Source organism: Rattus norvegicus, chromosome 10, assembly GCF_036323735.1.
Source record: "Rattus norvegicus strain BN/NHsdMcwi chromosome 10, GRCr8, whole genome shotgun sequence".
Taxonomy (NCBI): Eukaryota; Metazoa; Chordata; class Mammalia; order Rodentia; family Muridae; genus Rattus; species Rattus norvegicus.
Genome location: NC_086028.1, coordinates 60,258,294 through 60,286,175, shown reverse-complemented (window position 1 = coordinate 60,286,175; position 27,882 = coordinate 60,258,294). Strand labels below are relative to the sequence as shown.

Here is a 27,882-nt window from a genome sequence, read left to right as displayed (position 1 = left end):
CAAAAGTTTAGCTTCTCCACCAAATGCGAACCAAGAAAAGCCGTTTAACCTCAGCACCCTGAGTAAACTTTTAAACTTAGTTTTGGGGGCGGAGCCAGGAGAGATGGTGACTACTATTTTCCAGAGCAGTGAGAGAAAACAGTCTGGTTAATCCAATTCAGTCGGCCAATGAAAACCAACCTCACAAATTCTAGCCACAATCCTAGAGAAGCTATCTACTGTAACTGTCATCCTAAATAAAAAACACTGACTAATGAAGGGGAGGCGAGACACTAAAATATTTCTCGCGCTTTTCTGATGCGAATGGAGACTGGCAAATTAAACATTCTCTCTGATCACAACTGCTCCCATACACGCCAAGACCAAAACAAAACAGTCAGCTCTCGAGGTCCCGGAGCCCTCCAGTGGCGTAGCATTGGAAGCCAGCCTTGGGGGGGGGGGGGGGGAGGTAAGTTGAGCAAGGGAAGTCCTAGCCTGTTAAGCCTTTCTCCTCAATTTCCCCAGCTCCTCCTCTCCGACGCAGAACGGAGGACTACGGAAAGGTACACAGATGATTCTTTTGGGAACAATACGTCTCGGGGCCTCTACCGGACCCTAGCACCCAAGCTACTTAGTGTCTCCTCAGGACTGGAATTCAGGGACTGGCTTGAGAGGGTTAGGGCACAGGAGAAGCACCAAGGCACCGCGCTGAGCAAGAGGGCGGGGGCTGAAACTCTCGCTCTGCCCCAAAGGCCCAAGAGGACTAGTCTCGCAGCCTCCGGGGCGCACTGTTGGGGAAGGGGCGGGGGCTCCGAGAGCCGGGGACAGGGCGGGGAGGTGGCAGAGGAGAGGGAGGCGGGGCGGGCAGGCCCAGCCCAGCAGCTGGGCGGCGCAACTCACCTCTGCTCCCGGCCTGCGGAGCCAGAGTGGCCAGGATCCCTCGCAGTTCCGACGCGGAGATCCGCACACGCTCCAACCCCTCCGCCATCTTCGCGGCGGCTGCTACAGCTGCGGCGACTCCACCACCGCCGCGCGCAGCCAGGAAACCACGACGGACGGGCGGCGCGCGCTCACCCACTCCCACCCTTTTCCCCGCCCCCTCCTGCCTGCCCTCCCCAAACGACGGTGGCCGCACTGGGAGCAAAAGCATTCAGCACGTTCAACTAGGCCCTTGCCAGAGCAAGCGAGCTGGTGGCGGAGACGACATGTGCGCGTGCGCAGAGGTGTAACGCTGGGAAGGTACGCCGAGGCTTGGAGGTGGAGGTGCAGCTCTCAGGAGGTGAGGTGAGGCGCGGCCAGGTGTGACTCGCCCAGGTCAGGTGGGCATTCGGGTCTAGGGGTGACAGTATTGCTGCGATTACCACCGAGGACACTGCTTTTGATCTGGGGCTCGGGTTGACGGAGACATCATACAATCCCGGCCTTCTCCAATCATTTTAGGCCAAAGTCTCCTTACCGTAGGCCTGGATTGTGCAGCATAAAGATCTTTTTAATAGTAGTTATTATTCTCATTTCTGATAAACTGAATCTCAGAGAGTGGAAGTAAACTGCTCCATGTAACGTTTGGTTGTACCAGAGTATCAAAGTCCATGGAAAAGCTCATCAGGTATCAAAGTCTAGGACAAATCTCATCCCTGAGATTTGCTGGAGGGGGTTGTGTGGAGGTAAAACAGAAAGAAATTGTTCGACCGGGAAATTTTGTTAGCGCTGAGAATTTTTTTAATTACTTTTTTAGAACCCCCATCTTTTAAATTCTCACCGACGCTGGTAGCGGTAGCTCATTCCCATATTCCCAGTTCTTAAAAGGCTGAGGTAGGAGGATTGCAAATTCAAGGCTACCCTGGACAACATAGCACATTTGAGGCTAATCAAGGCAACGTATTAGAAGACCTTGTCCCAAAAAAAGCAAACAGAAAGTTAATTAGCCTAGAAGATTGGTACTTAACCTCACTGACCCCCAACACCTATTAAAAACGTTGGGGTGGAGAGACTTCCTATTCAAACACTGCCTTTCTCCAGTTATTACCCCTTCCCTGTCTCACACAGTTCATTGGACCTTTAGACCCTCAAAAAGTAGTAACCAGTTCAGTTCCTGTTATGTGACAAATATTTCACCATCAAAAGAGAAAGACAATGACTGGGAAATAGTCCAACAGTTCAAATGAATGGGTTTAACTAGAGTGGCCAAAACAAATGGCAGCCTTTGTCAAAGATTTGAGAGAAATAGGAAATATAAAAACTGCTTTGAGCTCCTGGCTTGATAGCACATGCTGTAATTCCAGCCTTTGGGAGGAAGATCAAACTTTTATGGCTGTGATCCACCATTGATTTTAAGGCCAAACCAAAGTACATGAGTAGACTCTGTCTCCAAAACATAAGCCAAACATGGTGGTACATGCCTAAGGCTAGTGTCAGATACACAGACAGGAGGATCTCTGTGAGTTCAAAGCCAGCCTGGTCTATATATCGAGTTTCAGGCCAGCTGGAGCTACATAGTAAGACCTGTCTAAAAACAGTAACAGGAATTTTTTTAACCCTAACTTGAGTATGGAAGGAACATCTCTAACCCCATGACTCTGGGTGCTAAGGCAAGAAGATACAAGAGTTCCCAGCTAGCCTAGCTGCACATACAAGAGGTGCAGGCAACACTTGGGAAATGGAAGCCAGAAGATCAGGAATCAAGAGTTTAAGGTCATCTTCCGCTATGTTCCAGTGGATTACGTGACACCACATACAACCCAGCACCACATACACTGGGTTGGTCTGGTGGCAGAGGCCTGTAATCACAGCATTTGCAAACTATAAGGGCAAGGATTTTCAAGGTTTCCTTGGTTACATATCCACTTGGAGGTCAATGCTGGTAGGAAGGGGGCAAGTAATCTACTTTTCAGTTGAAGACATTGATTTGAGAAGTTGTTTTCTTTTGTTTTCTTTTGTTGGGCTAAGATCTGTTGTATCCAGGCTGGTTTGGAAGTCATTATGTAGCCAAGGATAACTTTGAACTTGTAACACTTTTGCTTCCATCTCCTAAATGATGGGATTACAGATGTGGATCTATCCATACTGATGTGCTGGTTGAAGTTTTGTGGGGATTGAATCCTGAGATTGAACGTGCTGGACAAGCACCCTATTGATTGAGTTGTATTCCTAGCTTCAACTTTATTTATTTTCCAGTTTGTGTCATTTTTAAAAGACTTGTCCCATCTTTAATTATGAGTCTGTGTATGGATATATACACTTAAGTGCAGATACCTGCAGAAACCAAGAGGCATTGAATTCCCCCTGGAGCTAGAGTTCCAGGCAGTTATGAGCCACCTGATGTGGGGTCTGGGACCTGAACTCCTGTCCTCTGCAAGAGCATGCTGTACTTGCTTTTAATCACTGAGCAATCTCTCTAGCCCCATAACTTTAATTTTTTTTTAAAGATGGGAAAATGATTTTTTAAAGATTTATTTATTTATTATATATGAGTACACTGTAGCTATCTTCAGTCACACCAGAAGAGGCATCAGATCTCATTACAGATGGTTGTGAGCCACTGTGTGGTTGCTGGGATTTGAACTCAGGACCTCTGGAAGAGCAGTCAGTGTTCTTAACCACTGAGCCATCTCTCCAGCCTGAAAAATGATTTTAAACAAGAAAACTTCCCTAGTTATGGCCAACTTAGTTCAACACTGTCAGTGGTCAGACCAGAGAACCTCTTAAGTATTAAAACAGAACTCAGGGAAGCACAGTAAATATGTAAGGATGAGAGACTGTGGAGCTCAGGTGCAAAAGATTAATAATACAAGTTCTAAACTTTGCAGCTGACTGAGGAGGAGCACAGGCAAGTTACAGAAGAAAAACTACTAATTTTGTTTTTTTGGACAGGGTTTCCCTGTGTAGCCTTGGCTGTCCTGGACCGCACTCTGTAGACCAGGCTGTCCTCAAACTCATAGAGATCCTCCTGCCTCTCCCTCCCTACCCAACTGGAAAGCTACTAAATTGACGAGGGAAATTTTGAATTTTTAAGATTTAAAGAACTCATGAAGAACTAAGTAAAACAATGAAAAAGACTTCAGCTTGGCGGTAAATGAATGTGATCCCAGCAACCCAGGATACTATGTAAGAGAATTCCAACCTCAAAGCCAACAACTTAGGAAGACTAGTAAGACCGTGGCTCACAATGCAATTAAAAAGAGGAGGAGGCTGACCAGGTATATGCATGCCTTTAGTCCCAGCACTAGTGAGGCAGGCAGAGCTCTGTGAGCTTGAAATCAGCCACCCTGATTTCAGATTAAGAATCTGTGTCAAAATATATATATATAATCAGGGGGGAGGCTATTTACACGGCAATATGTATGCTATGGTTTTATATTTGGTAAGTAAATTTCTATGTGAATTCATTAGAGAAAGAGAGAGAGAGAGAGAGAGAGAGAGAGAATATTTACACTAAGTGTTCAAAAGTAGAAAACAGTTGGTCTGTTTCAAAGCCCAGCCTAAAAAGCATAGCAGCAAGATCTCATCTCAAAAAGACGTTAGACGGGCTGGAGAGATGACTCAGTGGTTAAGAGCACTGATTGCTCTTCCAAGTCTTGAGTTCAATTCCCAGCAACCACATGGTGGCTCACAACCATCTGTAATGGGATCTGATGCCCTCTTCTGAAGGCAACTACAGTGTACTTATATATAATAAATAAATAAATCTTTTTAAAAAAAAAGTTAGAGGTTAGATTAAAGATTCAGCAGTTAAGAGTACTGAGTGCTTTTCCAGAAGACCTGGGTTCAATTCCCAGCACCTACATTTATGATCACAACTGCCCAGAACTCTGGTTCTAGGGCACCAGGCAAACACATGGTACATACACTCCATTCATACAGGCAAAATATTCATACACATAAAATAAAAACAAATGAATATTAAGCAAATTACTAAGGTGTTGGGATTCAGCACTTAAAAACACTGGCTGCTCTTAAAAGGACCCAAGTTCTATTCCCAGCATCCACATGGCAGCTTGCAACTGTTTGTAACTCCAGTCCCAGGAAACCCAACATTCTTATGGCTTTTGCAAACACTAGCCACACATGCAGTACACGGTCATGCATGCAAACAAAACATTCATATATATTAAGTAAATAAATTTAAAGACTGGGAATGTATGTCAGATGATAAAATACTTGCCTAGAAACTTATATAAGCATAAAATTTTTTTGCCACAGAGAACCATAATGTATATATTACTCTGCAAATAGTATGCATGATCCCAGACATCACATAGACTGAACACAGTGGTGCATGCCTGTAACACACAGCACTAGGAAAGTCAAAGCAGGAGAATCAGGAATTGAAGGTTATCCCTAGTTATGCAGTTAGTTTTAAGTTCTGGGGAGATGTAGACAGATGAATCTCTGAGACCCACTGGCCAGCCAGCATTAATCAGTAAGCCCTAGTTCCCAGTGAAAGACATAAAATATCGTAAAAACATAAAAAAAATCTAGAGCCAAAGTGAATAGCTTCTAAGAGATAACACCTTCAACCAGGGTTCACTCACACTGGTGTGTACACACATAACATGGACACCCATGAACAAAAATAATCTTTTAAAAAATAATAATAATAATTGGGGTTGAGGGGTGGCTCAGAGGTTAGGAGCACTTATGCTCACCAGAGGACATAAGTCCAGTTCAGTTCCCAGTGCACATGTAAAGGGACTCACAACTGTTTGTGACTCTAGTTCCTAGTGAATAAGACACTCTCTTCTAGCCTCTGTAGGCACCTGACACACACACAAACACACACACAAACACACACAGAGGGGAGAAAGGACCAGAGCATGGTTGTGTACGTGTGGGAGGCAGAGGCAGGTGGATCTCTGAGGCCAGCCTCATCTGTATAAGTAGTTCCAAGGTATCCAGGGCTACCGCCTCAGCAAAATGTTTATTACACTATTTATTGTGTGTGAGCTCACATGCAGAGGTCAGAAGATAACATGCAGGAGTCAGGTCCTGGGATTGGAACTAAGGTGGTCAGACTTGGCCCCAGCTTTGTTTTGTTTCCCCCTCCTTCGTTTCCTCTTCTGCTGCTGTTTCCCTTCAGAAGCAGAAAGCTAAGGTAATCATGCTGTTGTGTTCACGCTGTCATTAACAAGGCCTTTGTCATTTCAATTCCCAGTCATGCTCCATCACTCCTTAGTGGCTTTAATGTGCTGGACATATGTCCTGAAATATACATGTATCTTTGCATAATGTAGAATGTTTTATGTATGTATTGTAAATGTACATAATTGATACTGTGCTATAGATCTCATTGTTTCTTTTTCATGTTTCCATAAATACCTCTACTATGTAGTATTCCTAAATGACCTTACACCCTTTGCTACACTGGTCCTGGGCCAAGATGGGCCAATCAAAGTCCTTACCCAGAATTTTTTGAACTGAAATTGAGAGAAAAATTCCTCTTCAGTATGGAAGCCATAAAATGTAAAACGCAGGAGCTGTCAGCAGCCATGTGTCCTGCCATACGGAGCCAGCTGGCCTGCTGTGAGAAGGAAGCCAACCTGCCAGAGGCAGCAGAGGTGAGAAACTGAGTGAGAGTCATGGAAGCTACCAAGCCCACCGTGCAGTTGTTACTGAAGCTCCCATCCCCTCTGTGGTTTGTTCAACCCTCCCTTGGATGCCATGAGCCAGAGAACCTGGACACTCATCCTTTGCCTACGTTACTTCAAATGAGGTCCTACCACTTGCAAACTGTATCACTCAGGGTTCTCTAAAGAGGCAGAACTGATAGGAATATATATATATAAAGAGTATGTGTTAGAATGCCTTACAGGTGGCCAGTCCCACAATGGTTGTTTCTTTGCAGAAAAGCCAAGAATCGTGTAATGTTCACTCCACACTATGTTGGAATCCCAAAAAAGTTGGTTCTAACACCAATGAAGGCTTGCCTCAGCAGCAGTGTAGATGAACTTACCAGCAAGAGTGAGGACAAGCAGGCAAAAAGCAGAAATTCCTTTCTTTCATGACTTTTTCTGTGGGCTTCCACCAAAGGTGTGGCCCAGATTCAGCATAGGTTGTCTTCCCCTCAAGTGGTCAAATCAAGGAAACCAAAGTTAAGGGAGTCATAGGATATATAGGCCTAATTATAACTGCCATTATCTCTTTTATTCTGCTTGTTTCAGCTGTGGTAAAACACATAAAATGTATCATTTAATCATTTTTAAGTGTATGCTTTTTGTTTAATGTATTCTGTTGTATACCCAAACCCATTTATTATATGCATTAAACAGCACTCCACTGCCCTGAGCCCCAGCCCCTGTGAACTAGTCTTCTTTCCTTGAATTTGATTACTATAGGTATCCCATAGGATTGGAACTGCACATAGCTTATATTCCCTTAGCATTATGTCCTGAGTGTCCATCCATGTTACAACATGTTAGAATTTCCTCCCGATAGATGAACCTTCCATTTTATGTGCATATTATATATGTATAAACATGTCTGTCAATGGCCACTGGCTTCTTTTGGTTATGATGAATGTTACAGCTATGAACATGGGAATACAGAAATGTCTTTGATGAGACACAGCTTTGGTTCTTTTGATCTGCTCTAGGAATGGAGTTGCTGATTCGGGTGATAACCTTGTGGCCATTGTTTTTAGGAACTAGCATAGTGTTCCCATAGCACCTCCCTGCTGTAGATTCTGACCACCAGCACACTAGGTTGCCCACTCCTCTCTAGCCTGGTCTAATGGGCGTGGTTTTGGTTTCATTTTTCTTATGATTGGTGATTCTGGGCTTATTTCATGTGCTCATTGGCTACCTATGTATCTTATCTAGGGAAATTTCACGTTTTTGGAGGGTTTTTTTGTTTTGATTCAGGGTCTCCTGTAGCATGGACTGGCCTGGAACTAGCTGTGTAGCCCAATGACCTTGAACTTATGTTCCTGCCTCCACCTGGTACCAACCTGTACCATCCAGCTTGTTTTATGCAGAGTTGGGGATCAAACCCAGGGCTTCCTCTATCTGAAGGACATCTTTAGTCCCTTAAAGGTTTCTGTTTTCATAAAAGTATCTTAAGTGATGTTTTTCTCTTTTGTCATTCAAGCCTCCTTTGTCCCTTGTTGTGTACTGAATGCCTCTGAATTGGGCTCCTGGTTACATTCTTATCCTTTTCTTTTTATTCTCTGTAATGTAGTCAGAGTAGTTTTCTAAAAATGGTGGTGTATCCCTGTAACCCCATCCCTTGGGAGAAGGAGGCAAAATGACTATGAGTTCAAAGCCAAGGTCAGATTCACTTACATAATAAAAACCTGAATCCAAAAATCACAAAATTTTATTACATATGTGTGTGTATGTATTTTAACATGACACCTACCTGATCAGAGCTTAATAACATTATTTTATGCTTTTTTTTTTAAAATTGAAAAGTTGAACTTAGTAATATGCACCAGTAATCCTGTTACCTAAGTCGAGACAGGATCATCAGAAGGCCAAGGCCATCTTTGTGCTGCCACATACCAAGTTGCAGGCCATTGTAGGCTATCCAAGACTCTGTCTTAAAAAAAAAAAAAAAAAAAAAACTAGGAAAAACCAAGATAGAGTGCCTTCAATAATAGCATTGTCCCACAACAGGGTCTGTTTCAAGGGCATGATCTGTCCTGTGACGGACAGGCCTGCTACCTGCATGAGAGGGGAGGGGCTATAAACATCAGATGGGCCCACAAATCTTTATTTTTCCTCTCTCCTGCCCCCTGAGACTCTCACTGTGTAATTCTGGCTGGCCTGGAGCTTTCTATGTAGATCAGTCTGGCCTCTCTCTGCCTCCCAGATACTGAGAGTAAATGTGTGTGCAACCACACCAAGTGTAAATTTCTTATTTTATTTCATTTATATGAGTATTGTACCTGCATGTATGATTGTGCACTACAAGTATGCCTGGTGGCTGGAGAGGTCAGAAGAGGGTCTTGGATCTCCTGGACCTGCAGTTACAGATGGCTGTGAATCACCATGTGCGTGCTAGGAACCAAACTGAGGGCCTCTATAAAAGCAGCTGGTGCTCTTAACTGGGCCTAACAGCCCCTGCTCTTTTCCCTGGGTGGTTTTAATGGCTTACTTTCCAGATGGGAGGAGAATACAGGGGACATTGCATGAATGATGTTTGACTTTGCAGCTTTCTGTTTTCCTAAAGGGTCTGACAAAGTGAAAGGTTTCTAAAGTTCTGTATGCTCCAAGAGGACCCACATCTCCCACATCTGTGTGAGCTCAGACCTGGGATTGGCTGGAGCCTAGAAGTCATGAGGAAGAACTGGACATATAGTCTTCCTTGCTTCTGCAATTCCCTACCCAAGCCTTTCCCACCAAAATTTTGATTCCTGTGGAAGCTAAAAATAGCACAGCTAAAGCGAGATCTGAGAACTGAAGAGCAGTTCCTTTTAGAAATACTTGAAAAACTACCTTAAACCATGCCAGATAGTGATGGCACATGCCTTTCACCCCAGCACTTGGGAGGTTGAGGCAGGGGCAGGCAGATCTCTGACTCCAAGCCCAGCATGGTCTACAGGGTGAGTCCAAGAATAGCCAGGAATACACAGGGGAACCCTATTTCAAAAAAGAAGAAAGGAAAACTACCTTAAGCCATATGTGAAATTAGAAAGAATAAAAGATTAAAGGACATGCGCTCTAAAATAGGCAGCCTGGCAGTACAGAGGTCACCCACGGCTCCATCAGGTAGCTCACGACTACCTGTGACTCAAGCTGCAGACTCTGTGAGCACAAAGCTCACACAGGCATGCCCATACTCATAAATAAAAAGTCTTATCTTTTTAAAAGGAAACCAGCTGGGACTGGGGGTTGCATTCATTGATAATTTACCTTGAGTCCTTGGATCCCATCTTCAAGACGAGTAGTGAGGACAGACTTTAAAACCTAACAGAATAATTCACTAGTGTCTCGGTACATGATAAACACACAACAATCTTAGTCTTCATATATATATATATATATATATATATATATATATATATAAATTTTTTTCTTAAGCTGAGGACCGAACTCAGGGCCTTGCGCTTGCTAGGCAAGCACTCTACCACTGAGCTAAATCCCCAACCCCCATATATATATTTTTTTAAGTATTCTTAAAATTTCATGGTAGAGACTGGAGAATTGGCTCAGGAATTAGGAACACCAGCTGCTCTTCAGAGGACCCAGGTTTAATTCCCAGCATCCACATGGCATCTCACAATCACCTGTAACTCCATTTCCAGAAAATCTGATTCCTTCTGGCCTCCATGGGTATCAAGCATACTCAAGGTATACATACATACACCAAGGCAAAACATTCTCGTTCATATGAATCTAAAAAAAGCTTTTTTAAAATTAGATAGCAGGCTGAAGAGAGATGACTCAGTGGGTAAAGACACTTGGATTAGGCCTGACAACCCAAGTATGATCCCCAGGAGAAAAGAATTAAAAGGCTTTTCTCTGATATCATGATGGGTACCCACCCCAAGACACAGGAAAATAAAATTTAATAAAAAGCAATATAGTGTGCCAGTTGGTGATGGTGCAAGTTGGCCATGGGTCTTTGTGGTCAAGGCCAGCCTGGTCTACAGAATGAGTTCCAGGACAGCCAGGGCTACCGAGAGAAACCCTGTCTCAGAAAACCAAACGACGACAAAGCAATGCAAGGCAGAAGTGAACGAGCATCCTTTGGACAGTGTTTGTTAGACTGATAATCAGCTTGGCAGTAGGTGTCAAACGCCACAAGACTGGCATCACCACGCCAACATCACACTTAGGATGTCTTGGAACTGTGCGTGCCTTTAGATACAATTATGAATACTGAGGAAACTGCCCAGAAAAAGCAAAAAACAATGTGTAACAGTCATGTGGTGGATGTATGTTTTGGATACAGATAATGACTTATTAAAACGGTACTAAAGCCAGAGACAGTGATGTAGGTCTGCACTTGGAATTAAAAAAGGTAAGAGTGATTCAGGTATGGTGACTCATCCTGTAATCCCAAGGATTGGAAGGCCAAGACAAGCAGACTGCCCTGCGTTCAAGGACTACCTAGTCTACACAATGAGTTCCAAGCCAGCCTCAGCTACAGAATCAAAACCCTTTCCCAAAAGAATGAAAATCAGCAATGCACCCAGGCTTCATGGCGCACATCTATAATCCTAGCTCGTGAAGAAAGATGGAGGCAGAAAGGTCATGAGTTCAAGCTTATCTTTGGCTACATAACAGTTGAGGGTCTCCTGGGCTATGTTGAGACCCTTTCTCAAAAGAAACCACCTATAAACCAGAAATGTTGGCAATGGCTGTAATTATGGGAGTCAGGATGTTGAAGCAGGGGTTGTGAGTTTGAGGGCCAGTCTATTTTACATGGCAGAATCCTCCAAAAAGTAAAAATGGCAGCTCCAGGGCACATGCATACATACACATGCTATACACACATAATCACATACACAAAAATTTAAAAATCTTTAAGAAATAAAACTTAGCTAGCCTTTAATCCCAGCACTCAGGAGGCAGAGGCAGGTGGAGTCTAAATTCAAGGCCAGCTTGGCTGTACAGTGATGAAAAGGTTCCTACTGTCCCAGAGGTGTGGGTGGGCTAATACCAGTCATGGGAACAGTTCCACTTAGCAGGGCAGCACCTGCCCCCCACCCCCAGGCTGTTGTCCTGTTTCAGTGTTTTAACCCTGGGCTTTGACCCTTGCCTTGTTCCTAGGTTTCAAAACCATGTGTGCTCAGTACTGCATCTCCTTTGCTGATGTTGAAAAAGCTCATCTCAACATTCAAGACTCTGTCCACCTCACACCAGTGCTAACAAGCTCCATTTTGAATCAAATAGCAGGGCGCAATCTCTTCTTCAAATGTGAACTCTTCCAGAAAACTGGGTCTTTTAAGGTAAAAATCAATTTTATTTATTTCCAAATCTGTTGGCTTTATTCTTCTGTCCACTAATGGTAAACAAATGTCTTTTTGCAGCTGGAAAAAAGAGGTTGCACAATTTTTAAGTTGTGGGTACCAGGTTTATAACATTGCTATGTCACTTTCACACAACCTGAAATCCCTTATAACTGTAATCCCATGAATATTGTCTAAAGAATTAAACATACCAGGCTGTATTGTACAGCTGTGCATTTTTTTGTATTTTAGCAGAAGGATCAGGAATAAGGTTGCCCATGGTTACATAGCAAATTCAATACCAGCCTGAGCCACAAGACACTTTAATTTACAAAGCAAAGCAGGTATAAGCTAATTTACTATTATGAAGAATACTTGGGTTGGAAAGATGGCTCAGAGGTTAAGAACACTGGTTCTTAGTGAACTAGACTGGTGGGGGGAGGGCGGCAATGGGGGGAGGGTTGGGAGGGGAACACCCATAAGGAAGGGGAGGGGGGAGGGGGATGTTTGCCCGGATACCGGGAAAGGGAATAACACTCGAAATGTATATAAGAAATACTCAAGTTAATAAAAAAAAAAAAAAAAGAACACTGGTTCTTCTTCCAGAGGATGCTGGTTCAATTCCAAACACCAACATGGCAACTCACAGCTGTAAGCAAAACACCAATGCAATGAAAAACATAAAAAGGAATTAATCGTGAAAAATATTTTAACTTTGAAAATTTTATGTGTATTGGTATTTTGTCTGCATACATGTCTGTGTGTCAGATGCCCCAAAACTGGCGTTACAGTTGTTAACTGCCACAAGTGTTGAGCTGTCCTTGTAGCCCAAGAAAAACAGTTTAAGGGGGAGGGGGAATGGGATAGGGGGCTTATGGATGGGAAACAAGGAAAGAGAACAACATTTGAAATGTAAATAAATATCCAATTAAAAAAAAAACAGTTTAAACTTAGTGTAGTTTAAGTATATGTTGTTTAGTTTACAGTACTATACATACATATAACAGTGACTGTAGATCTTCCCAGATCTACCTTCTGTCCTGCAAAACACATTCACTAGAAGATCTTTAGAGGGGCTGGAGAGATGGCTCAGAGGTTAAGAGCACTGAATGCTCTTCCATAGGACTTGAGTTCAATTCCCAGCAACCACATGGTGGCTCACAACCATCTATAGTGGGACTGATGCCCTCTTCTGGTGTGTCCGAAGATAGCTACAGTGTACGCATATACATTAAATAATAAATCTTTAAAAAATTATTTTAAAAAAAGTTCTTTAGAGCTAGGTGTGGCTGCTTATCCCTGTAATCTAACACATGAGAGATTGAGGCAAGATGATTCCATGAGTTCAAAGCTACCCGAGACTACTTAAAGTTCTAGGCCAGCTGGGGCAACAGAGTAAGACTCAGTCTTAAATCAGAAGCAGGGTTGGAACCAGGGAGGTGGCCCAGCATTGAAGGGCACTTGTCCTTGCAGAGGACCCCCCTTTTTTTCTTAATATTTATTTTTATGTATATAAGTACACTGTAGCTGTCTTCAGACACACCAGAAGAGGACATCAGATCCCATTACAGATGGTTGTGAGCCACCATGTGGTTGCTGGGAATTAAACTCAGGACCTCTGGAAGAGCAGTCAGTGCTCTTAACCACTGAGCCATCTTTTCAGTCCTTAGGACCTGGGTTTCAAGTATGCTCACAACCACCTGTTTCAGAGAATCCAGGAGGCTCCCACATCATACACAAGCATATTTACAGACAAAACTTTCACACACATAAAAAGAATGAAAAGGGAGATATGCTGTGTAATACCATTTTATCCTTTTGCATTATTCTTTTTTTTTGGTTCTTTTTTTCGGAGCTGGGGACCGAACCCAGGGCCTTGCGCTTCCTAGGCAAGCGCTCTACCACTGAGCTAAATCCCCAGCCCCTGCATTATTCTATCAAGACAAATCCCATGGTATTGCAATTGCCTGCACTACTGTTGCTCATATTTTACACGCTTCAGTTTATTGCTGGGAGCAATGGTCTACCATGTAGCCTCAAGTGCATAGCAGGCTGTTTGTGTACTCTATATAGTTTGCACAGTGAAATAAATGAATGTACGTCTCTGAACATGTCCCTATGTTAGAAATGCACCATTTATAATTTACTGTCTCTTCCAGATTCGAGGTGCCCTTAACGCCATCAGAGGCTTAATTCCTGATACTTTAGAAGGGAAGCCCAAAGCCGTTGTTACTCACAGCAGTGGAAACCATGGCCAGGCTCTCACCTATGCTGCTAAACTGGAAGGTACTTCATTTTTTTCAGGATAGTATCAATAGTACAGAATAGTATCAAAGACAAATGGGAAGACACCCTATTTTAGTAAGAGGGATAGCAGCTGTGGGAAATAAGTTTCCAAAGGTGAGCCTGTTTGATTGTAAACAAAATGATCTAAGTTTCTATCCTCGACAGGCTTCACACTAATCATGTTCTACCCCTCCCAGGAATTCCTGCTTACATTGTGGTGCCCCAAACAGCTCCCAATTGCAAGAAACTGGCCATCCAAGCCTACGGAGCATCTATAGTATACAGTGAACCGAGTGATGAGGTAAAGAGAGCACTGAACACTTCGGTAACATATCTTCACCTGACCCACTATCTGCCTCTTATAGGACGCTTCCTCTTAATATGGCCAGCCTATCTATCTATCTATCCATCCATCTATCAATCAATCAATCATCTATCTTTGCTGGATATCATTAGTCTTAGTTTAATGTGACTAAAGCCAGGCGTCATAGGGCATGCCTATTCTAGCACTCAGAAGTTTGAGACAGAGTGGCAAGTTCCAGACTAGCCTGAACTACACAGTAATTCTTTTTAACTTTATTTTATGGATTGGCGTACAGTGTAGCTGTCTTCAAACACACCAGAAGCAGCCACCATAGTCCTTAGGGTGATCTACGAGAACCAGCCCAGCCCATCTTCCTGTATAATCTACTGCATTCTCCCCTCCCATAATAGTTCTTCAGAAAGGCTAACTGCTAACCTTGTCCACTTTGCACTTAATTTCATTTTTTTAAAAACCCATAGCTTGTTCTCATCATATAGTGAAACTCCTCGGTCATTCAATGGAAAATACTCCAACACACCATGTTATTTATAGCTACTCTCAGGAGAGAAATGTGAAAAATTCTGTCTTAAAAGTATTAAGAATTGAACTTTTGGGGAACTAAATTCACTGTAAGTCAAGTACGACACATTAATGCTACCTTTTAGTCCAGAGAAAACGTCGCTCAACGAATTATACAAGAAACAGAAGGCATCTTGGTCCATCCCAACCAGGAGCCTGCAGTGATAGCGGGACAAGGGACAATTGCCCTAGAAGTGCTGAACCAGGTAAGATGGCATAAATCTATTTACCTATAGTGAAGTGGTTTGCTGTAGACTGTATGTACATATAAAGCTTTAATTGCATATTTACATTTTTACTATAGGTTCCCTTGGTAGATGCGTTGGTGGTACCAGTAGGAGGAGGAGGAATGGTTGCTGGAATAGCCATTACAATTAAGGTAAGAAAACAGCTTCTAGGGCTGGAGAAATGGCTCAGTGGTTAAGAGCACTGACTGCTCTTCCTAGAGGTCCTGAGTTCAGTTCCCAGCAACCAAATGGTGGTTCACGACCATCTGTAATGGGATCTGATGCCCTCTTCTGGTGTGTCCTTGAGGACAGCGACAGTGTACCTATATATAATAAATGAATAAATCTTTTAAAAAAAGATTAAAAAAAAGGAGGGGCTGGGGATTTAGCTCAGTGGTAGAGCGCTTGCCTAGGAAGCGCAAGGCCCTGGGTTCGGTCCCCAGCTCCGAAAAAAAGACCAAAAAAAAAAAGAAAAAAAGAGAGAGAGAGAAAAGAAAATAGCTTCTAGCAACTTCCTAGACCGGGCACAGGACCTTTCATGCCTTCTTTGCCCAATTGTCCTTTTGATCTACACTGCCATAAAAACAGTCACATCACAATGGTGGCATCCTCACTCCTTAAGCCCACCTCACTAAGCTACTGCTCTTCCCAATCTTAATGTAGACAAGCCAGTTATCAGATACAATTTTTATTAAAGTGCTTCAAGGTCGTTTCCATTTTGGTCATCAAATGTAACACATCTTTAGCACACTGCCTCCTTGAGGTGTGCAGACAACGGCGGTATTTAATGTATCTCTTCCTTTCCCAGACCCTGAAACCTAGCGTGAAGGTGTACGCTGCTGAACCTTCCAATGCAGATGACTGCTACCAGTCTAAGCTGAAAGGAGAGCTGACCCCCAATCTTCATCCTCCAGAGACCATAGCAGATGGCGTCAAGTCCAGCATTGGCTTAAATACCTGGCCTATTATAAGGGACCTTGTGGACGATGTCTTCACTGTCACGGAAGATGAAATCAAGGTAAACTCAGATGCATAAACAGCCAGTCTAACTTCCCAGGCACTGACAGACCATTCCCTTAACCTGTGGGAAATGGTAGCTCACCTACTTCATGTTTACAATTTCTGGTTTCACTAACCCTTGCTTCTTTCTGTGCAACAGTATGCAACCCAGCTGGTGTGGGAAAGAATGAAACTGCTCATTGAGCCTACTGCTGGCGTCGGATTGGCTGCAGTGCTATCTCAGCATTTCCAAACTGTCTCTCCAGAAGTAAAGAACATCTGTATTGTACTCAGTGGTGGGAATGTAGACTTAACCTCCCTAAGCTGGGTGAAGCAGGCGGAACGGCCGGCTCCTTAACAGACTGTTTCTGTTCCAATTTAGTCTCTAGATGAAAGTTTTGTTTTCCATCTTCCTGTTTAAACTATTTTCAAAATCCCAATCAAGTATGTTATAGTATAAATCCTGTACTTAGCAGAGACACAGACAGCCTAGTCACAACCCAACAACTCCAACACTGGAGCCTTGGCTGGAGGAACCCAACTGAGTGGCCATTACTCCATGTCTACTTCAGACACTGTTGAAGAGATGTCACTTTTAACCCAAAGTACTGGCTCTGGTACATACGGGTCATAAGTCCATTTGGGAAACACTCGCTTATAGAGATTCATTAATACTGTATCCTGAGATTTTAGCTTCCCATCAAAACTGCACTTCATATGGCCATGTGTACCTACAAGAAAAACACATAATTGGTCAAAGTAAAGTGGACACTTTTAAGCAGTGAACTTCCAGCCCACCAGTCCCAAGGAACACCTGGGAACGCCAGGTCTTACCCAGCGGCTCTTTGATGTGTCCCCGGCGGCCCCACTTGGTTCTCAGTTCCACAGGCTTAAACCACAGCACATCGTCTTAGAATGGAACAGACATAACACCAAACGTTTGCCCACGTGTCAGTCAGGGCCATCTTCCCAGCACCCTCTCCACTCACACCTACCTCTGCTGAAGAACATGTAGCGCACTACTGCCGTCTTAGTAAAAATTTTGAAAGGATGACCACTTAGAACCACTCTCTTTATGACCATCCTGTCTGGATCCACTGAAAACAGATGGCCTGTAGCAATGAGGCTGTGCATTCCTAAGCGGAGGAGAAGCCGTTAATCTACAGGCCAAGTCCTCCAGCTCTCATCTATTTTTAGGACCCATCTGCTACTTTCCTGGGGCTATAGGAAGACCACAAGCCCCTCACACCCTCCTTACATGCATTGTGTAGCCTGTCCTGGAGTGTATTCATGAATGGAGCAAGACCCCATGTCTAAGTACAGACAGCTATGGTGCTAGTGGGTACTTGTACGCTCGTTATTTATACCCCGAATTCAACATACCATTTCTCCTCTGCTTGAAAAGCAGCACAGATGCAGGAGGGAACGTGATTGGTGCAAATACTGTCACCACTAAGGCCGCATCAGCAGTCAGGAATCTTTGAAATTTATGTTTATCAGCTTCCATAGTACGGGTCCAAAATAAGTAAACAGAGAGAAAAGTAAAAGGCCTTTTGGGAAATCATAAGCAATCCAAAGTATCAAAAGCTGTACTACTGCCACAGGGAACCCCACCTTTTAAAATTATGGTAATGGAGATTAAACCTAGGGCTGTATGCACGCTAAGTGCTCTGCCATAGCCTCATGTCCTCAGTGTTTAAGATTTGTATCTCTGTGTATGTGTCTGAGTGCAGGTGCCTCTAAGTTGACCAAAGTGAATGCTGGGAATCCAGTCTGGGTCCTTTACAAGCTCCTGTCCGCTTTGTTTTGAGAGGAGTCTCGAGTATTGCATGCTGGCCTTGAACTTGCTATATACCTTCTGCCATCAAGGGCTAAAGTTACCAGTTTATTTTGTTTGACTGCTTTTGTGCTGGGTGGAAAACTGTAGGAAAACTGTTTACCTTACTTTCCCAAAATAATAAAGGCTTTTTAATACATTTCATTTATTTTGGGGGTGTGGGAATACATACGCTACAGCAGTAGCACAGAAAGTCAGAGGAGTGGGTCCTCAGGCTCAGCAACTTGTTCATAGTACTTTACATTTCAGTTACTCAGGTCTGTCAGTGAGCCTCTGTAACAGTGCTGGGCATGGTGGTTACTCCTACGCCTCGGTACTCCCAGCATTCTGAAGGTCAAGGCCAGCTTGGGCAACATATTAAGACCTAGTCTCACCTAGTCTTTTGGAAAGTAAAACAAGACAGTCATCCACAAGTAATAATAATACTAGAAGATAAAGGTGGGAGGCCCCCAAGTTCAATCCAACAAGATATGTCATTTTTCAATAAAACTTTGTTTACAAAATGTTAACATGATGGGTAAAAGAATGTACCCAGAGCACCATGTCTCCCATCACTGAAAGGCAAAAGGCCCACGTGAGCAGGCCACACATGTTGCTGCTCCTGAAGCTGCACTCAGGTTTAAAACCTATCCTGGAACACATACTCAGAGCAGAGAAGCCTCAGCACAACAGTGTGCATCACTGAGATGCTTCAGACAGGTTCAGACATTTTGGATAAAGACATCATTGGCTCCTAAGTCAGAGTACTAAAGATATTTCTAATCCCAGAGACTTCCAACCATACAGAACAGGTGGCAAGACTCCAGCGGCTTCTATGCTTACCTGCTGTGTGCTGAGAGAATAAAGGTGAAGCTCGGAAGCGCCTGAATCCACAGTGGAAGATCAATTCTTCTTTCGCCTTCACAGGTTCCGTGTTGCCAGGGCTGCGGCTCACCACCATGTTCAATACTGACATCTGAGGACCAAAGAAGAAAAAGCTTCACAATCTAGGCATACAACAGCCTAACCTGAAAGGCAAACAAACAAACACCAGATTCACTCTAAGAACTGACCACACTACTTAACCCGTCCTTTTTATCCACCAATTGACGACATGGGTGCACTTAGGCCTCATCAGTGCTTCCATGCACACATCTAAGCTAGCTTACTGTTCCACATCACTATTAAAGAGCCACAGTAAATGTCCTTTACAACATATACCCTCCCAGCCACAATCATCCAAGCCTCTTCAACCCTTACGCCAGCCTTCCCACTCCCAGTACACAATTATAGTCTCCCTAGAGAACAGATCTATACATTGGCATACACGTCTAAGTTTGCAACTGCTAACCCCCATTTTCATCTGAAAAAGCACACTTAAGAGAAGTCTCAGAACCACACAGACTGCATCACAAAGATGCTTCAGACAGGTTCAGACATCTTGGGCTTAACCATCATTGACTTCTCTATTCTAATTCCTCAATCAAAAAGGTAGGCTCTCACATCCCAGTGAGCAAAATGTTGGACACTTGGGAAAAATATTTGTCTTTCTCCATTCCCCACAAAACACTGATTTACCTTCTGTTCATAAGGTAGCAAAGAAAATGCAATCAAGGGCGCTCCTTGCCTGAAAGACTCGACCACCGAGACAGGGACATTAGAAACATGAAGTGTGACGTACCAACCAACCTGGCAGGAAGAAGCACAACAATCACAGGGTTACCCTAACAGCACGAACGACGAGACCTTTCTCCAGGTATATGCCTCATCGCTCCAGACTCATGGATGCATCAACCACCCAGGTTCAACCTCCACAGCTGCTCATCTCTGACCCCTCCTCTTTCCCAAACAAGCAGAATGGTATCAAACAGAAACAAACTAGAAGGTAGACAGAAGGCAGGTACCTCAGCTCCTTCAGTTTCTTTTTCCTCAATCTCTTTAAAGATTCTTTTTCTGGTATTAACAAAATTCTGAAACTGAAAAATCCGAGCATAATCTCTAGGAAGGTTTTCTTTAGGGTCCCAAGGAGACGTCCGGAAGCTCTTGAGGCCTCTATATTTCTGAAATCTAGAGCACAGGTTTTAAAGAAAGTAAGAGGTTTAGTTTAGATGGTGCTATGTAAAACTCACTGCACTTGTATAATGGTTAAGGCTCTGGCTCTTTCAAAGTACTCTTATCTGGGGATGTAACTCAGTGGTGTAATGCTTATCTAAGACACACATGGCCCCAGGGTTCAATCTCCAGCTTAGCATAACAAAGCCTGGCATTAGGGAGGCCCGGCCAGAATCTGGTGTTCCACAGCAGCTGAACTACGAAGCAAAGCTCCCTCAGGAAACTAAGGCACCAAATGGTCTAATAAGCTAGAACTGAACCTGGAAACACAAACCTTCATGAACAGTAGAGGATCAAGGCTAACCTGGTCTATATGAAACCCTATCTCTCAAATAATCTCCAAACTTTACGTATTTCAGAATCAACCCAGGCTTTTCAAAGGGAACAAGTCTTATACAGCCTGCCTGGTACCTGTCAGGCAATAAGGCTCTTCAACCTGCCTTACATCACAGCTTTCTGTCAGACCTGCTTCCAGAAAAATCACCTACATTTTCTTGCTTTTACTTTTAGCAGCATTCACTCAAAACATATACTCTTACTTCCCCCCCCAAAAAAATATATATTTCTGAGTATTTACTCCTACAAAAAAATTTGCTAATTAACCTTCATATGTCTCTTTCCCTGGGGCTCTCTGAACAACTAAACCTTGACTGTCTGTTGCTGCTTCTCATATAGCATGTTAGCCCTTCAAGGACAAGGACAGTGTTCCTTTCCATTTGCTTTCTGCTCACATAGTCCTAAACCATGAAAGTTCTAAATAAAACTTGTTTGAAATCACTTGTTTACTAACCGAATTCTAGCGGCCACATCACGAGGGGTATCCATTTCATCTGGAAACATCTCTTCCAATCTTTCTTGTTTGTATTTCTCTAACATTCTCTCCTCGTCCTCTTCATCTACTTTCTCATCGTATAGGTCATCACGCACAGACTCCCCTAGAGTCATGGTTTCACATTCCTCCTCTTCCTCCTCGCCACTCCCATCCTGTAAAACAGGGGATTAAAAATAGGCAGTAGAAACATAGGCTTAACGTTGAGGAAGCTGAGGAAGGTGATTCACTAAGAGTTTGATGGCAGCATGGGTGAGAGTGAAATGGTCTCAAAACAAAACCAAAAAAGATCTCATAAAACAAAAATCAACAACCCCAGAAAAGGGCAGGGGTGTAGCTCAAGTGGCAGAGTGCTCTCCTGTCTAGCACACATGAAACTCTTGATTAGAGCCCAAAGCTGGCCAGATTCATGCCACAGTATCAACAGGTGGGTTCAAAGTCACCCTCAGCTACAGAGTTCTAGGCAGCCTGAGATATATAAGACTATGTCCCAAAAAATTGAAAGTCATAGCACCCACAAAGGTGGCTGAATACATAAAGATGCTTATTTCCAACCCCAATGACCTCATTTCTTTTTTTTTTAAGATTTATTTATTATGTACACAGAGTTCCACCTGCATGTATACGTGCAGGCCAGAAGAGGGCACCAGATCTCGTTATCGGTGGTTGTGAGCCACCATGTGGTTGCTGGGAATTGAACTCATGACCTCTGGGAGAGCAGACAGTGCTCTTAACCTCTGAGCCATCTCTCCAGCCCCCGATGACCTCATTTCTAAACCTGAGTTCTATCCAGGGAATCCAAATAGTACAAAGGAAGAAATGACTCCAGTAAGCTGCTCCTGACTATCACACACCAGGTCCCATATAAACACAAACAAGCATGCAAGATGGGCATAGTGATGGACACTTTCCATCACAGCCTTTGTGTGTTCAAAGGCAGCCTGGTCTACATAGTGAGTTCCAGAACAGAACAGTATGTGACCCTGTCTCAAAACCTCTCTCAAATGCCCCCACACACACCTAAAAGCAGTGTGTGTATGGGTGTGGCTCAGCTGGTGAAGTGCTCACTTGGCATTTGTGAAGCCCTAGGAACTGATTTCGAGCACCACTTCCAAAACTAATCATGCTAGCTCTATAATCCAAGCACTGGGGAGGCAGAGGCAAGAGAATGAGTTCAAGGCCATTCTCTGCTGCACAGTGGCTGAGTTAATACATAGGATGCATGAGACCTTGTCAGGAGAAAAGAAAGTAGTAAAATGTCCCAACATTTAAAAAGCAAAAAATAGCAATCAGGCTTGGGGTCACATGCCTCGGATCCTAGTTCTGGGAAGATTAGGATAGGACTGCTGAGAGTTCAAGGTCACCTATGGGCTAGTAAGAACATTTTCTTTAAAAAATGTAAACAAAAAAGGGAGACCGTTCAGCAGAATCCACCCCTTTCTGCTCCAAAAGCAACTAAACAGATTTTCTTAGACACCTATCTGCAACCAGACAGAAATATAAAAATGTAAGGTGAGACCATGTTCATCTGAATACGGGCATCCCAGTAGAAGTAAGAGCTCAACTGTCTTTCCTCACTTTCTGCCTTGAGACAGGATCTTTAAATGTTTGTTAACTTGGCCGCAGTGTTCCAGAGATCCTGTCTCTACTAAAAATCTTGCCATAGGAACACAGAGTTCACAGAATTACACTGTCACATCTGGCTTCACATGGGTCCTGGGGATTCAAGTGCAAGTCCTAAAACGTAAGTGACACGTGCACTTTACCCAACGTGCCATTTTTCCAACCTCAAAATAAATGATTCACATGTCCCCTAGAGTTACAGGCATGTTCAGCAGCTGACTTTACAGCAGCCTTGGTTTTAGAGCTATATACATAGCCCAGTGGCCCGCTTTCTTACCTGAGACTCTTCTTCCATGAAACCTTCATGCTGTATGTCATCATCAGATTCATCACCTTCCCCATCACTTTCATCGCCTTCATCCAGAATCCACTCAGCCTGGTAATTGGATGTTCCTTTAGGGACCTTCTTTACCACCCTGGAGCGTTGCTTCAGTGAGTCTGTAAAAGCACAAACCATTCTCTCTCTCCTCACCTAGCCAGGCAATGCTGCCAACAAGAAAAAGCAGCTACACGAGAACAGCCTACTTCCATATTTAGTTTAGATGCCTCACAGTTACCAACAAATACACAGCGAAGTAAACCCTGCAGTGGACCTAGGGTCATTTATTACTTAAAGAGAACCTTGGGGGGTTGGGGATTTAGCTCAGTGGTAGAGCGCTTGCCTAGCAAGGGCAAGGCCCTGGGTTCGGTCCCTAGCTCCGGAAAAAAAGAACCAAAAAAAAAAAAAAAAAGAAAGAACCTTGGGGTGATTTCTAGAGAAGCCGTGCCCAGTGTTTGCTTAGTGCAACCACTCAGTATTTAAATGTCAACCACTTCCTCATCCAGCCCTCTAAGTATATGAACACCAAGTAAAGAGCCATGCAAAATCAAAGTCAGAAAAGTACCATGTTTGCTACCACTGACCATTTGCCTCATCCAGCTCCTCCTCAGTGGGCCACGTTTGCTCGCCTTCCATTGGGTCTGGAATAACCTCTGTTTGTAAAGTTTCCTGTTGATCAGGGTCTGCCTTCATCAGAACCTTAAGACCTTCTTCCATGTCAGCAGCAGCGTCTGTAACACAAACCTAAGACCCAAAGCAAGCAACAGCCTGTCAGACATTCACCTGAGAGATCCACACGTCAGGGCTGGAGGGACGGCTCAGTGGTTAGGAGCACCGACTGCTCTTCCCGAGGTCCTGAGTTCAATTCCCAGCAACCACATGGTGGCTCACAACCATCAGTAATGAGATCTGATGCTCTCTTCTGGTGTGTCTGAGGACAGTTACAGTGTACTTATATAAAATAACTAAATCTTCAAAAAGAAATCCACAAATTAAACAGAAACAAGTTTTCCAAATAGCTATCCCCTAGCATCTCAACTCTAACCTTTTGAGGTTGTTACCAACCTTGACATTCTCCTGCTTATCACACTACTTTCAGTCAAGCTGCTCTCTTCAGAATGGTGGTGCACGCCTTTGATCAGCACTCAACTGGCAGAGGAAGGCTGACCTCTGTAAAGTTTGAGACTAGCCTGGTTATACATTAAGTTCCAGGCCAGGCACTGCTACATGGTGAGGTCCAGTCTTTTAAAAAAGTTCAAAGAAAGCCAAGAGTGGTAGACAGTGCTTTAATTCCTCTACTCCATCACTATATATATGTAGGTTCAAAGTCCCAACATATTTTTTCGGCTCTGTTGAACTAAGATTCATCCTTGCCACACACTTGGCTAACTCTGAGCTCTCCTGTGCAGCTAGCTAGTTTACTCAATTTCCACAGCAGGTCCGCACCTTAAGTACTGTAATTTTTAAGTTCACAAGTACTTTTTTCCTAACTCAAATTAAGTTCTGAGAAAAGAATCTAGAAAGTATTGGATAAATACACTTAACTACCATGTGTCTGAATTCCTACTGCCTTACAATTCAAACCAGCAGTAGTCTCCTCACTGGCCTCAGCATGCAAACTATATGCTCTGAAATTTAAAAAGCAGGGTGGCCCCACAAGGCCTTCCACACTCGTAATATACCCCTCTCCAGCACACAAAAATAAATTCAGTAAAAAAATTAAAAACAATCTCAGGCAAGGAATGTAGCCAAGTGAGTTAGACTCCCAGAAATGGAAACACCAATCTTACCTCCATTGACATGCTTGGTTTCTTTTGGGATTTAACCACTCTAGGATTTAAAGGGAAAGGATCCACAGGCGCGTCTATTTGATTCATTTGGAAATCACCATGTCCAACAATATGCAGCAAACTATTTACATTCAGAGTCCTCCCTCGAATGTAGCCTGAGATTTTCAAGGTGCCCACTAAGTCACTCTCCTCACTAGGCATGAAGTCAGCATCATGGGCAAACAAGTAAGCTCGCCGATCCCGAAAAGCAAGATGCCTTTGCTTCTGGTTAGCCAACTGTCTGAGTAACATTCCTGATTCTTGCTGGGTGTCCAGCAGCAGGAGTTTGTCTTCAGGAAAGCGTTTCTCCACTGTTTTATTTAGCTTCTTTCTGGCATCCGTTTGTCTCTTTGGTGGGAGACTAGGAAGTCCCTGGACAGCTAGCACTGAAAGAAGAGAGAAGAACTTAGGAGCTTAGTGCTCCACTGCTTGAAGATCCCTCTCCAGTTCTTCATAAACCTCCCAACAGCCAAAGAAACGTCACAATGAGTGTTAACTTCCTAGTCCTTTCCTGGGCACAGGACAGCCCAGAAATTAAAAGTTCTCTTTAATAATATGAAAATAGGGCTGGGGATTTAGCTCAGTGGTAGAGCGCTTACCTAGGAAGCCCAAGGCCCTGGGTCGGTCCCCAGCTCCGAAAAAAAGAACCAAAAAAAAAAAAAAAAAAAAAAAGCTAGGTGGCAGTGCACATTTTCAATCCCAACACTTGGAATTGGGTGGTAGGGGGCAAATCTCTGTAAGATCAAGGTTAGCCTGGTCTACAGGAACAGTTCCAGGACAGTCAGGGTTACATAAGAGGAACTTTTTGTCTCCAAAACAAACAAGCAAACACCACCAAAAACTAAAATATATGAAAATAATGTTTAATCTGGACAAGTATAGCCCAGGCCAGCAGAATTCAACTCCTTGATTTACTCCTAAACCAAGTGTTAAACATTACGTCTCAAGGACCAGAGCTGTTAAAAGATAAAAGGATTAAATGCACTGACTGCTCTTCCAGAGGTCCTGAGTTCACATCCCAGCAACCACATGGTGGCTCACAACCATCTGTAATGAGATCTGATGCCTTCTTCTGGTGTGTCTGAAGACAGCGACAGTGTACTTATAATAAATAAATAAATCTTTAAAAAAATGAAAGGAAAATTTACTTTGTTTTCTGGTCTCACTGATACTAGAACACACTTACTATAGGTGGGAAGGCCCTGAGCAAAGAGGCAAGATAGACAATAATCCCCAGTACTGTCCCAGCCTTCTAATGGGTCCAGGAGGAACAGGATGGTATCAGCAACTTTAGCCATGTCTAATAGTGTATGCAGATCCCCTGTATATAAAAGACACCGTAAAAAAAAAAGATAGTTAGCACATTGTAATCAAGAAATAGAACCACTTAAACATAAGAAGAGAAAAGGATTAGATCCCCTAACCTGGTCTTGCATATGTGAAAGACCACCGATGTTTCAAGCTAGGGCTCAGAAGCATAAAACTATGGGTGCTTCCCCGTTCATTCAAATACACTGTTCCCAGGTCTTCGTTCTGAAGCAGTTTAAATGCCTCTGGAAGGCAAATCCTGTTGTGCAGAGGCACCACCAGCACCTGATGTGGAGGCCCATCCTTGCTGCCCAGCTGCCTCTTCTCTGCCAGAACCTAGGAACACAAAGATTCAAGAATATCTCAATCATTTGCTTCACTAGTCATTACATCTTCAAAAGTACAGATGCTGCAACCCCAAAGCACAACTGCTCTCCTTTCTGTTGCTCTGTAAAAATACTAAGGGAAATTTATGTAACGTAAAACATGAGAAAAGATCGGAACAGCCAGGTGTGGTGGCCCAAGCCTTTAAACCGGACACTCAGAAGACAGAGAGGATCTCTGAGTTCTCAGCCGGCCAGGGCTACCTAGTGAGATCCTTTGTTTAAAATCATCATCATCATCATCATCATCATCATCCTTCTCCTCCTCCTTTCCTCCTCCTCCTCTGCAAAAGAGCAAGTCCGTATAAATGAAGATAACCAAGCATTCTCTTGCCTCGTGTATGTATGTGCTGTCAAGGAGTTTGGAGGGGCGTCGTACTAAGAACACGGCCCGAAGGTACCCTGGGTTTACCCGTTTTCGGCCCATTTCCGTGTCACATTTTTTTAGTTTGAGACTTTACCAATCTGAAGCCATGGCCTCACCGCTTCCCAACCCCCACTCCTCACCGCCTCCCTCTTCTGCTTTCGGAGCTGGCTGGCGCGATGCCTCTGGTCTACTCGGCTGAGCTGCTTCTTAAGCTTCTTGCACAGGATTTTCGGTCCTACACGACCTGAAAGGCAGATCAGAAGTGGCTGTTCTCCTCACGGTTAAATTAACAGACAAGAACTTCCCTAAGCTCCTTAAAAAGAGTCTTTGGCACGAGTCCCAAGTCTAATCTCCGGGCACGGGTATCGACTAAGCAGCCCTTCTCCCTCCTCTGTCTACGCACCTTTGCTGTCCCGTTGTGCGGACCCACCGCCGTGGTGCCGCCCGCCTTTATGAGCTTTATTCTGCTGCTTCAGCGGCCCGGAGCGGTGAGCCGCCATTCTAACTGCCCACGTGCACCGAGTAAACACTACTTCCGGGCTGACCCGAGCGTTTCCGGCCCGCGAGAGGGACTTGTCTTTACGCTCCCGTGACCTCTCGCGAGGTTTTTTTCGCCAGCCTGCGAGCGCGGGGTACTGAGTCTCTGCGGACACGTCGTGGTAACTTTTCCCACGCTGCAGTCGTCTGCTGAGAGCTGAAAGACGCCGGTAGTAATCTCCCGGCTTCGTCTCTTGATTAGAAAAATCTACTTTGCTCTCATCTTCCCACCTTTGCACCCTAAAGTTACATCACATGGGAAGAAATAAAAGTAGATTTTCCACGCCGCTCTCTCCGGTCCCAATGAATTGTATAAAGGAATAAAACGTGTAACTGGGTATCCTTTTCTTTCCTCTATGACTCTAATTCCCAACGCGAGTCACTTAGAAGGGACTCGTGTCACCGGCTCCGTTCTGTCTCTTACTCCGACTCGTGCCCCTCTCTCCCAACAATTCTGCAAGATGAACAAAAACCGGACGTGGAGACCCGAAGGAG

The 27,882-nt window shown here is 43.9% G+C and overlaps 3 protein-coding genes and 2 non-coding genes across 15 annotated transcripts in view; 1 reads left to right on the top strand and 4 right to left on the bottom strand.

The window, feature by feature from the left end:
* Positions 1-1,548, bottom strand: part of Smg6 (SMG6 nonsense mediated mRNA decay factor) — a 228,111-nt gene extending 226,563 nt beyond the window's left edge. For 2 of the 3 annotated variants that reach the window (XM_039085511.2, XM_063268674.1), the window contains exon 1: positions 880-1,129. In XM_039085511.2, coding sequence (XP_038941439.1) covers positions 880-1,129 — 250 coding nt within the window. Of the gene's footprint in view, positions 1-879 lie in introns of all 3 variants that reach the window. The other variant, NM_001105808.1, reaches the window with a different exon arrangement.
* On the top strand, positions 1,082-18,240 carry Srr (serine racemase). 9 transcript variants are annotated; one of them, XM_063269064.1, is made up of 9 exons: positions 1,084-1,218; positions 6,308-6,533; positions 11,691-11,869; positions 14,029-14,155; positions 14,353-14,456; positions 15,125-15,244; positions 15,343-15,417; positions 16,074-16,283; positions 16,425-18,240. In XM_063269064.1, exons 3-9 carry the CDS (start codon positions 11,702-11,704, stop codon positions 16,620-16,622), a joined length of 1,002 nt encoding a protein of 333 aa, XP_063125134.1. In that variant the 5' UTR covers positions 1,084-1,218; positions 6,308-6,533; positions 11,691-11,701; the 3' UTR covers positions 16,623-18,240. The 9 variants fall into 9 exon arrangements, with proteins under 9 accessions (XP_063125137.1, XP_063125134.1, XP_063125135.1 ...); XM_063269065.1 differs by having other exon boundaries at positions 1,127-1,258; positions 6,422-6,533; XM_063269062.1 differs by having other exon boundaries at positions 1,127-1,263.
* On the bottom strand, positions 15,938-27,386 carry Tsr1 (TSR1, ribosome maturation factor). Its single transcript, NM_001399004.1, has 15 exons — positions 27,254-27,386; positions 26,991-27,094; positions 26,217-26,436; positions 25,979-26,113; positions 24,754-25,178; positions 23,548-23,707; positions 22,922-23,082; positions 20,983-21,176; positions 19,985-20,147; positions 19,659-19,769; positions 18,924-19,056; positions 17,648-17,764; positions 17,260-17,400; positions 17,099-17,173; positions 15,938-16,995 (listed from the first exon to the last, which is right to left on the bottom strand). Exons 1-15 carry the CDS (start codon positions 27,348-27,350, stop codon positions 16,817-16,819), a joined length of 2,415 nt encoding a protein of 804 aa, NP_001385933.1. The 5' UTR covers positions 27,351-27,386; the 3' UTR covers positions 15,938-16,816.
* LOC120095461 (small nucleolar RNA SNORD91 family) lies at positions 18,749-18,839 on the bottom strand. The gene has a single exon (XR_005490927.1). It is a non-coding gene; the product is annotated as a small nucleolar RNA SNORD91 family (small nucleolar RNA).
* Positions 19,457-19,549, bottom strand: LOC120095462 (small nucleolar RNA SNORD91 family). Its single transcript, XR_005490928.1, has one exon. It is a non-coding gene; the product is annotated as a small nucleolar RNA SNORD91 family (small nucleolar RNA).
* Positions 27,387-27,882: the final 496 nt, after the last annotated feature.

Bases quoted from the DNA above. Each gene is read 5' to 3' on its own strand.
- Srr (XM_063269067.1), top strand. From the start codon at position 11,702: ATGTGTGCTCAGTACTGCATCTCCTTTGCTGATGTTGAAAAAGCTCAT. The intron at 11,870-14,028 runs GTAAAAATCAAT...TGTCTCTTCCAG, and splicing joins AGAAAACTGGGTCTTTTAAG to ATTCGAGGTGCCCTTAACGC. The intron at 15,245-15,342 runs GTAAGATGGCAT...TTTTTACTATAG, and splicing joins CCCTAGAAGTGCTGAACCAG to GTTCCCTTGGTAGATGCGTT.
- Tsr1 (NM_001399004.1), bottom strand. From the start codon at position 27,350: ATGGCGGCTCACCGCTCCGGGCCGCTGAAGCAGCAGAATAAAGCTCAT. The intron at 26,114-26,216 runs GTTAGGGGATCT...TTTTATATACAG, and splicing joins TTTCACATATGCAAGACCAG to GGGATCTGCATACACTATTA. The intron at 17,174-17,259 runs GTAGGTGTGAGT...TTCCATTCTAAG, and splicing joins CTACATGTTCTTCAGCAGAG to ACGATGTGCTGTGGTTTAAG.